Source organism: Penaeus chinensis, unplaced genomic scaffold (genome assembly GCF_019202785.1).
Source record: "Penaeus chinensis breed Huanghai No. 1 unplaced genomic scaffold, ASM1920278v2 CTG_3909, whole genome shotgun sequence".
Lineage (NCBI taxonomy): Eukaryota > Metazoa > Arthropoda > Malacostraca > Decapoda > Penaeidae > Penaeus > Penaeus chinensis.
Window position 1 is genome coordinate 2,134 of NW_025918187.1, and position 10,414 is coordinate 12,547.

Sequence of the window (10,414 nt, forward strand, 5' to 3'; positions counted from 1 at the left end):
TCATTTATACTTGCAAGTGCATACTGTTTAAGTATAGCAGGGGGGGCACTGTCTTTTTTGGGGGCAGTCGTATAATATACACTTAGGTCCGACATTTTCCACGGTGGTACAGAACGTCCATGTAGGGTCTTAGTTATGGGAATGTTCAGCTGAGCTAAGTGTTTACACGTCACTTGTAACCATGAATTTGAGTATGAATCGGTGTTGTTATTCAAAGTTAGCTCTTCTATTCTGTGTTTTAGTTGTCTTTGGAACTCTGTACAATGGAGGGGTTCTCTAATTGATTTGACACTAAATGTGGTATTTATGTATAATATTCTTTCATAAACAGAAGGCAAATTAAGTTCTGTTCTCATATTCACAATCCTTGTTGTTCTAGGGGCACCAAGAATGATCCTCATGGCTTCATTTTGTACACTTTCTAGACTAGTCAACTCTGATTCCTTGAACAATACTAGGTGCAACGCATGGTAATCTATGACCGACCTTATGTATGACAAGTAAAGGATTCTCGCAATATTGACATTAATACCATGGTCTTTGCCGACAAGTGTCTTAAGTGGCTTCAGTCGCTCCCACAGCCTTTTCTTCAGGTTTTTAATGAACTCTGAATCATTAACAATCACCCCAAGGTATTTGTATTGATGGCAGAGATCTAGCTCAACGTCATTTATATGAAACCTTGGCAGAGGGATTGTCTGTGGGTTAAGTGCCTTTGTTTTTTCAGATGAAATTATCAAGCCACACTTAGGCCCTTGCAGAAAGTATATCTAGAATCTCTTGCATTCTCTCCTCGGATGAAGATTTAATACAAATGTCATCGGCATAGCAAATAATGGAGTCATTGCCTGCAAGTGGTATATCGCCCAGTAATCTATGCATTAGGATATTAAATAGCATGGGACTAAGTACGCCTCCCTGAGGTGTGCCGAGTTCAAATACTTTTGTATGAGTACTCTTAATGCCCCTGAAGAGAACCTGAGCCGATCGATTCGACAGATACATTTGAATCCATGTTAACAGTTTTCCCTGAACACCAAAGCTAGCTAGTTGCTCAAGGATAATTTCCCTGTTTCCAATATCAAAAGCAGATTTAAAATCAAGAAATACGGTTTGCATGCCTGGGTTTGAGTTTGTTAAGTACTCTGCAAAACAGTGCTGACTGCTACGCCCTGGGAGAAATCCATACAGTCTGGAGGATAACTTAGCATTTATGCGATACATGAGCCTGTTCAGAATTATTCTCTCAAGTACTTTGCACAGACAGGAGGTCAAGGAAATGGGTCTGTATTTATCAGTATTGGGTTTGGGTATAGGAATGATTAAGCTTTTAGTCCAGGAGCTTGGGAGGATTCCTTGTGATAGGCTGAGTCTATACAGATGTAAAAGTGGGTTGCCTGGTACCTGAGCAATGTGGCGAAGGACGCTGTAAGTAATGCCGTCCTCGCCAGGGGCGGTTGCCTTACCTTTCAGAAGGGCATTGCTCAGTTCCCACTCGGTTATTTCGACAAAGTCGGAGGGGTCAATAGCAGCACATGCTATTGCTATATTGAAATTTCTATCTATTTTCGACTTGTTGAGCTGATTTTTTATCCCTTGTGGAAGTGAGTGTACTTGAGAATTTCCTGCCCACTGCTCTAGCAGCATATTAGCCTGTTCCTGTGGACTGTGGAACTGCGGTGTTGTGAGGGCTTTACCTGTCAGTCTATTAATTTTTCTCCATACGTCAGCTATAGAAGTTTGACTATTGATACTTTGCAGAAATTGTTCCCAGTATTTACTACGAATCTGAGTTTTTAAGTCTCTGAATTCCTTGGTGGCTTTCAGAAACTGCAGAAGATTATCTGTCGTCTTATTATCTTTATAGCAATTAGCAAGCTCCTGAACCCGTTTATATTCCTTTGCCAGAATTGGGTCATTGATCCACCTCGGTGCATGGGAGGTCTGGGGCCTCTTTTTCTTTGAGAGTTTTCTTGAACAGACCCAAGTGTCATAGTAGTCAGTGACAACTTTGATTAGATCCTGAGAAAATTTCTCAACAGCTGTTACTTCATAGGTATTATACCAGTCATAGACCCGTGCCTTGAAGTGATGCTCCAGGCCCGGTGGGATAATTATTCGGAGCCTAGGTGATCTAGTGGCTGAATCGCTGTCTACAGTATAATCTGTTCGTATTGCAAAGTGGTCACTAACTAACTCTCGCACCAGTGAAGTACAGACATTACCATGAACTAAGTTTTTGCCAAATACATAGTCTAATCTGCCACCTCCCAAATGAGTCTCTGCTTCTGTGTCATATACTGTCAGTGATCTACTATTGATAAAATGTTTGAATTCTTCCCCATTACTATTACGTTGGTTGTCTCCAAAGTGTGGATGCCTTGCATTGAAGTCGCCCATACATAACGTGCTTTGGTTGTGAAAATTGGGGAGAGAACTAGCCAGAAATTTGGAGTATCTGGCATATACATTATACAGTGAAAAATAGCCAGTGGCAGTCTGAATTTTTAAATGATGAAATTGAACATCAGTGTTCTCGGATTTTTTAACTAATTTATGTGGCAGTGCTACCTTCACATATGTCAACAATCCAGTCATGGCTGTATTCACATATGAATAGTATCCCTGAATTGCAGGTGCTATTTTCATCTTAGCAGCAGCAAAAGGTTCTTGCACGCAAATAACATCAGTATTATATTTACGGATATAAAACTCTAGGTCATTCAGCCTAGGCTTTATACTACGCATATTCCATGATATAAATTTGATTGTCCGTTTATCCATAAGTGAGTAGTGCTCTATTAGGCAAGTCTGTACCTCATGCTGTATATCCTCTAATATTACAAATTATAGATTCACATAAACATATAGCTTTATGATTGTGGTTTTCATTACAGATGGTAGTCTTAAACTTAAAAGTACTTTTAACCATTTTAAACATTTGATCTTAGCTTTGTTCCACTTCTCAGCACAGTCCCTCCGCTTGCTGTGTTAGGTGCACCTGGGGGGCTGGTTGCGTCACTGGACCCGATGTCACAGGGATCCTAATATTGTTCGTGGCGGCTGTCAGCGCTGACACGCCCACTCTGGTTATCAGCACCGGTGGTCTGACATCGGTTCTCCTCGTTCGTTTTTGTAGCACTAATGGTAACACGAGTATCACGGCAATGACATTCACTTTTATTTTTTTCCATTTCCTGTTTGAGCATCGTTATTTCTTCAATTAAGTTATTGTTTTGTTCTTTCAGACCTTTTATTTCCTTTAAAAGTTCAAGCACTTTAATGTCGCCTTGGTCAGCTGGCGTGACGTCACTTCTGTCACATGGTTGTGCGGGGGATTCCTCTGCCTGGCCTGCGGTAATCCCTGCCTGAGGGTGAGGGACGGCTGCCTCGGCTGGCTCCCGGGGAGGGAGGGGGGGCGTGGTCTTTAATTCAGAGAGTAAGGCAGCTTTGACGCCCGAGTCACCCTCTGTGAGGATCAACATCATCTTGTTCACCTTCTCCGCCAGTTGCGCAAACATTTCGCGTAGTTCGACGTCCTCCGCACCCCCACTCATCAGCAGCCGCGGGAAATTTCTGCGGTTGGTGACGTCACACAGGGCACGTGCTGGCGCTTCCTCGGCACCCTGTTCGCTGGTTGGGTTGGAAGGGTCGCGCTGGTCACTCGCGGTCGGTGCTGGGACCACAGGGAGTGGGGGGGAGGGGCCAGGGCAGGGAGGCCCGTGCACCCCCAGTGCTAGGCAGTCACACCTGTCATCCGACACCTGAAGCAGGATGGGACAAAAGCTGGTGCTTCTGCATTACTCTCTTCTGCTGCACTGCGAGGACACTCCCTGGCAGTATGTTGTTCTCCACATTCTGCGCAGCGCGCCTTGCCCTTGCAGTACTTAGCTACATGGACACTTTCCATGCAGTTATAACAGATGACGGAGGATGCCCTCCACGGCCTCACGTGGCTGGCGGGTATGTACTTCCCAAAGAAGTGGTATGTTCTGGGAGGGGGTTGCTCTCCTTTGCATATGATTCGTATACGGTTGAGTGGTTTCTTGTCTTTGTGCACTCGTATGGCCTTTATGAACTCCTTCGAGTGCATACGCATGTTCAAGATCAAAATCCTTGTTGTAGTGGGTCACAAGGTATTCGTCATATTTCTCTTGCTTCTTGGGCTCATCACAAAGTTTGAAGATAATACCTCCAATTGATCCTTTAATAAGGTCGTCAACATATTTTCGCTGAGAGCGAGCGACGTACACATACGGCGAGGAGAGAGTGTCTCCTCGCACAAGGTCGAGGGGGGTACCCCCCCTGGGCCCGAGAGTCGTTGCCGAGGTTCTGTAGCCATTTCAGTTTATCGTTTTTCGTGGTACTTTCAGGGAAAGCGAGGCGAAAATATTCACTTTTTGGTGCCAGTGGTCTCTTACCGGCATTGTTGAGCTTTTTTTTCTTAGTTTTCGACTTCACTAAAGTGAAGCCGTCACTTCCTTCCTGGGCATCAGGATCACCACCTTCAGCACCCGCCCGTTGCAAGGCAATGGATTCAGTGGGGCTATCCACTGAATTACAGACTGAAACTTCAGCCGCGGGAGGGGAGGGACAGTTATCCACCGTGTCCTCCCCCTCAGTGTTTACATTGCGGTGTCCCCCCATCGTGGGGGTGACCGCGTGACCGCCGCGCCTGGCCCGCCCTGCTCGCCCGCCTCGTGACAGGTGATATATAGCGCTCGGGACAACGGGGCACTCAGCTCTAACGGTTACCCCGGCAGTCCTTGGCACTCGGTAGAGAAATTATTTCAAATTTCTGTACAAACATATCTATTATCACAGCACTGATCTCATGTCACTGACTTGCGGGTCATATGAGCACCAAGACTTCATGAACCCCTTGTATAACTTCCTCATATATGATACCAGATATTCGTGTATATGGGGCAAGGGCACCGGAGCACGGGCACCACACGACCTCTCCGTATGAGGTCACGGTGTGTACTGTATTAAGGAGACAAGTGGAACGTGGCAGAGGGGGCCGTAGAGTTCGTGTGACTTAATGCTACTAGAGCAGTGGTTCCCAACCTTTTTCAGCTTGTTACCCAATTTAGCATGCCACATTAAGCATGTTACCCCTTTCACAAAATGTTGTCAACATTTATATATAAATGGCTAAACTAAAACACTAGAGATAATTTCTTTTATTTATTGTATTAGTACATTTTGCATCTCTAATGACTTACTAAAGATGTCAAGAGCATCAGTGAGATGGTTGGAGTTGCATATTTGAAGCTAGTTGAGGAATTCTTGGCTTCGTGATTGAAAGTGCCAGCCTGGCATCGTTTGCAACATTCAAGCGAGTCCTCTTTTTTGTTTTCATCCCCAGCACAGTTGAGAACCCCTTCTCGCACAGATACGTTGTTGAGAATGATACCAACAACTTCAAGGCTCTCTTAGACAGAGTTGGCGAGTCGGCTAGTCGTGAAATCCAAAAGGAATCTGCATTTTGGTTTTGGAATTCGATTTTCAAGGCTTCATTGGCTCGCATTGTGATCCACTCCTCCTTTGCAGGGAAATCATCATCATGAATGGCCTCATCAGGTACAGAGAAGGGATGAATGATCCACTGAAGACTGGCTGTTTCTTGGTCACTCTCTGGAAAGTAGTGATGCATGCTTGTTTCAAGCCCCTTCAAATGGTCGCTCATCTCTATGTTGATGGTCTGTAGAAGAGATCCAGTATCATGACTATTCTCCTCAATAAACTGGTCTAGGGTGGGGAACTGGGCGATCACTCCTTTCTCCAAGCGCCGAATCCAGAGTCTCAGTTTCGCCAGAAATGCAGCCACAGTGTGACGGGCATCAATGACAGTCGTGTTTCGGCCCTGGAGTTGCAGATTACCACTGTTCAGCTCCGCAAATATGTCAGCCAAGTAACAAAGTCGAGCAAGCCACTCCTTATCAGTGAACTTGGTAGCAAAAGGAGATCCTTTTTGTTCCAGAAATTCCTGAATAGCCTTTCGGAGCTCAATGACACGATGTACAACCTTGCCTCGTGACAACCAGCGAACATCGGTGTGGTAAAGTAGAACTTGATACTGTTCTCCCATTTCCTCGCACAGCTCCTTTTCGGTTACCACACACTTAGCTATATATTTCTTTCTTTTCTAATACTGTATATTAGTTTTTGATATTTATTGTTATTTGGTTTAGCTTTGTAACTTACTTATAATAGGTTTACTTTACAACTTAAAATACTAAGACTAAGTTAACATTAATCCTAATACCAATGCTTACTTGATTTTCAGAATTCTGAACATTTTTCTGTCACCCCTCCATTACCCCCGAAAAATTGCTAAATTACCCCCAGGGGGTAATTTACCCCCAGGTTGGGAACCAATGTACTAGACGCTGACATCCACAACTGATCTCAATCAATAAAATAAGTAATGAGACGAGAGGAAATAGGATGACCAATTTTGTTTTAAAAAACAAAAACAAAAACAGAATAAACGAGGAGGCAAGAAACTACAATGAAGACACTGAAGTGGCCGGCTGAAGCTACGTGTGTGGACAGCTACTTATGGGCGGAGGAACTTGCAATATATACGGTAGATCGGGAAGCGATTTAAGAACAGATGATATGAAAGAACAGTCAGCTGCTTATCTCTGAAGGTACGTCACACTAAGTTCCAAGGGTCAGAGGTGGAGGAAACACGCAGGTGACTCGCAAAGAGTAATAGAGAGAGAAGAGAAAGAAAGTAATAGGGAGAGTGATATAAAGTAATTTGGACTGAGAGAATAATTGAGAGTGAATTGAGAGTGGTTGTCATATTGCCATATTGTCGTATATTTCCCGTTGACTCTCCTATGAAATCTATCTTGTATTAGAGGCAGAGACTTTTTTCTTGTTTTCTCTATATATATATTGTGATCTTTGGTTTTATTATTTTACATGAGGACTAATCACTTCAATTAATTAGATTATAAAATCGATGATACCATTGATTTTTCTTTAATTGAATCAAAGTGATTTCAGTCAACCCTTGGAACTCCCTAATTGGTTGATTGATTGTTCTCAGGTGAAATTGCATGACTGCTTCCACTAATAATGAATTTCCTCGTTAATGTATCACAACCGTTACATGTCTAATTAATCCTCCATTCAGCAGATGATTTTGAGCCCCCTGAGGTACTAATTACCCCATTACCCCATATCTCTCATAATCTCTTAATCTCTTTCACTCTCTCTCTCTCTCTCTTAATCTCTCTCACTATCTTTTTTCTTTCTCACTGTCTTTCTCTCTCTTTCTCTTAACCCTTTGCCACCCGGGAAAATTAATTGTTTTCTTTCTATTCCGTTGTTCGTTTACTTACGTGGATTGACTATAGTTCCATTGAGTTTGACTCGGAATAGAATTGTCGGAGGTCGACCTTGACTGAGAAGAAACTCGTTGGAGGTCCACCTTCACTAGGAATAAACTTGTTGGAGGTCGACCTTGACTGGGAATAAACTCAATGGTATCAATCTTGATTGGGATTAAACTCGTTAGAGGTCGACCTTGACTGGGAATAAACTCGTTGGAGGTCGACCATGATTGGGAACAAATTTGTTGGTGATCGACCTTGACAAGGAATAAACTAGTTGGAGGTCGACCTTGACTGATAATGAACTCGTTGGACTGGAAATGAAGTCGTTGGAGGTCCACCTTGACTGGGAATAAACTCGTTGAAGTCGACCTTGACTGGGAATACACTAGTTGGCGGTCGACCTTGACTGAGAATAAAATCGTTGGAGGTCGACCATGATTGGGAATAAAGTAGTTAGCCGACCTTGGCTGGGAATAAATTCGTTCGAGGTACACCTTGATTGGGAATGAACTCGTGGATATGCATATACATGTATATACTTATATATACATAAGTATATATACGTATACATACATATGTATATACTTATATATTTATAAATACATATATGTATAAATACATATATATATATATATATATATATATATATATATATATATATATATATGTTTGTGTTTTCGTCTGCATATGTGAGGGTGTCCGTATATTTATGTGTGTAGAGGTTTGTGTGTCGGAGTGTATGCGTATGTAGGTGCGTGTAAGTGTATTACTGGACATAAGTTCAAAGCCGGTCAGCGGCGCGGCTCCCACGTCCTCTCGCGACCCAACCCAAGACGAACTACAAACCTTGCCAGAAAGCAGGAGGCGAATGAAAGCAACAGCAAAGTTGAATGAAGAAAACCTATATGAAGCTAGATAAAAAAAAATTTAATGATAAAAAAACAAAAGAAAAGTAAAGAAAAGAAAAAAAAAAAAAAAAAAATATATATATATATATATATATATATATATATATATATATATATATATATATATATATATATATATATATATATAGGTATAAACCAAGAGACAAGAAACTAAAAAAAGGGAGAAAGAAGACAGAAAATCAGCAGGAAAAAATTACTTATGTGAACAGCTATTATTGATGGAGAAATTTGCTATATATACTTAGTTCGAGAGTGTTTAAAATTACAGACCTACGGCAAAAGATGATAAGGAAGAGCAGTCAACAGCTTATCTTTGAAGTTACGTCACTCTAACTTCCACGGGTGAGAGGTGAAGGAAATACACACGTAGCTCGGAGAGAGTAATCAAGAGAGGGAAACTGAGAGAGTAAGAGAGTAAATAGGAGTGAAAAGGAAAGAGAAAGGAATTAAGGGTAAATAAGAGGAAGAGAATGAGAGACAGAGGGAATCTGAGAGGGACTGAGTGTAATTGGGGAAGTGTGTGAGAAAGAGAAGGAGAGAGAAAGAAATCGAGGAAGAAAGAGATCTATTAATTGAGGACAGAGGTTAACTGAGTGAGGAAGAGTAACTAAGGGATAGAGAAAGCGTAATTGAGTATGTAAGAGATTAAGTGATTGAGGGAGAGTAACTGAGTGATAGAGAGTAATCAAGTAAATGAAGGGGAGAGAATGAGAAAAGAGTAATTGAGTGAATCAGCATGGGCATGGGCATGACGTAGCTGCTGGCATCAGCATCACGTGTATGTCATCCTCTCCAGGGCACTCAGATCACACTCGGGTTCATGGTTTCCTCTTGGGTTGCGATCAGAATGACACCATTGGCATGCTCCACTGTATTGACCTATGTATTGAATGCGCCTTGTCCCTTGTGTTGACATGTATAAAGAAAGGGCCATCAGTGGTCAGTTGGAGAGTTAACACTGGCCTGACAACACGTCTATAAGAACTGATCTATCAGGACTTCTGTTAAAGGCCTTGACTGTTCCTGCTATGCGTATTAAACACATTCATGTATAGATGTGAATACGTGCCTATGTATATCGATCTATATTTTAAGCATTATGTAATAATGACGTGTTTTAGCAAGTATTATAAATGTATTCTTCTTTACATTTTATAAGCACTAGTTTAAAATTGTAAGTGATCAAAAATCTCATTGTGACAGCGGTAACGATTGCTATTGTACAGATTACAGGTTTGACCGCATTGCCATGAACAGTGGAGCGAGTACGTCGCGGTGTTTTCACTCGCCTAACACAAATGTCCCTTTGTTTCGTATGTGCGAATCACCGGCGATGGAAGAATAGTGATAATAGGGATAGCGAGAGGCAATGGCAGAGGGAGGAGGTTGTAGGAGGGAGAGGAAGAGCGAATCATGGAGATAGAGAGAAAGTTGAGGGGGTGAGACCCACAGAGAGATGGAGAATGTGAGAGAGATAGAGAAGGAAGAGACAGAGAGAGAATGAGCGAGACATGGTGGGGGAGAGAGGGAGATGGGATAGGGAAGCCGGCCCGACTTAAACACGCTCACTGATATATATAACTTAAAATACGAATACATACATAAGTATGCAAACATACCCATAAAAATAAAGATAAATTCACAATCACAATCACGGAGACAAACACGCACATAGAGACAGGCATATACGAACGTCTGTGTGATTTTTTTTTTTTTTTCTGAAGTGATTTGTGAATTTCGTTTCTTTGAAGTGAATTCCGTGTGTGTGAGGTGAGGTGTAATTCCTAAATTAGGTGAACGCAAAAGAGAGAAAGCGAAAGAGAGAGTGATTAAGGGAGAAGAGGGTTGAGAGACGAGGTGATGAGGAAGGAGACAGAGACAGAACGAGAGAGAGAATGGGAGGGAGCGATTCAAGGTGAAGGAGATAGAGAGAGTCAGGACAAAAGGAACAGAGAAGGATAGAGTGTGTGTCGCGTAAGGGAAAGTAAAAAAAAAAAAAAAAAAAAAAAAAGGAAAAGAGAGAAAATAAAAAGGAGAATGTGAGAGAGTGAGATAGGAAGTGGCACAGAAACTTAGCTGTATATACATCTAGTCAATGAAAACACATCTCTCCGCAGTACTACACTCAAC

General features: G+C 42.1%; 1 protein-coding gene across 1 annotated transcript; it reads right to left on the minus strand.

Moving 5' to 3' along the window:
* Positions 1–5,245: 5,245 nt before the first annotated feature.
* LOC125024750 (protein ZBED8-like) lies at positions 5,246–6,094 on the minus strand. The gene has a single exon (XM_047612498.1). The coding sequence runs from the start codon at positions 6,092–6,094 to the stop codon at positions 5,246–5,248; it is 849 nt and encodes a 282-aa protein (XP_047468454.1).
* Positions 6,095–10,414: the final 4,320 nt, after the last annotated feature.

What these genes read in the sequence shown, in the direction of transcription:
- LOC125024750 (XM_047612498.1), bottom strand. Translation starts at nt 6,094, where the DNA reads ATGGGAGAACAGTATCAAGTTCTACTTTACCACACCGATGTTCGCTGG.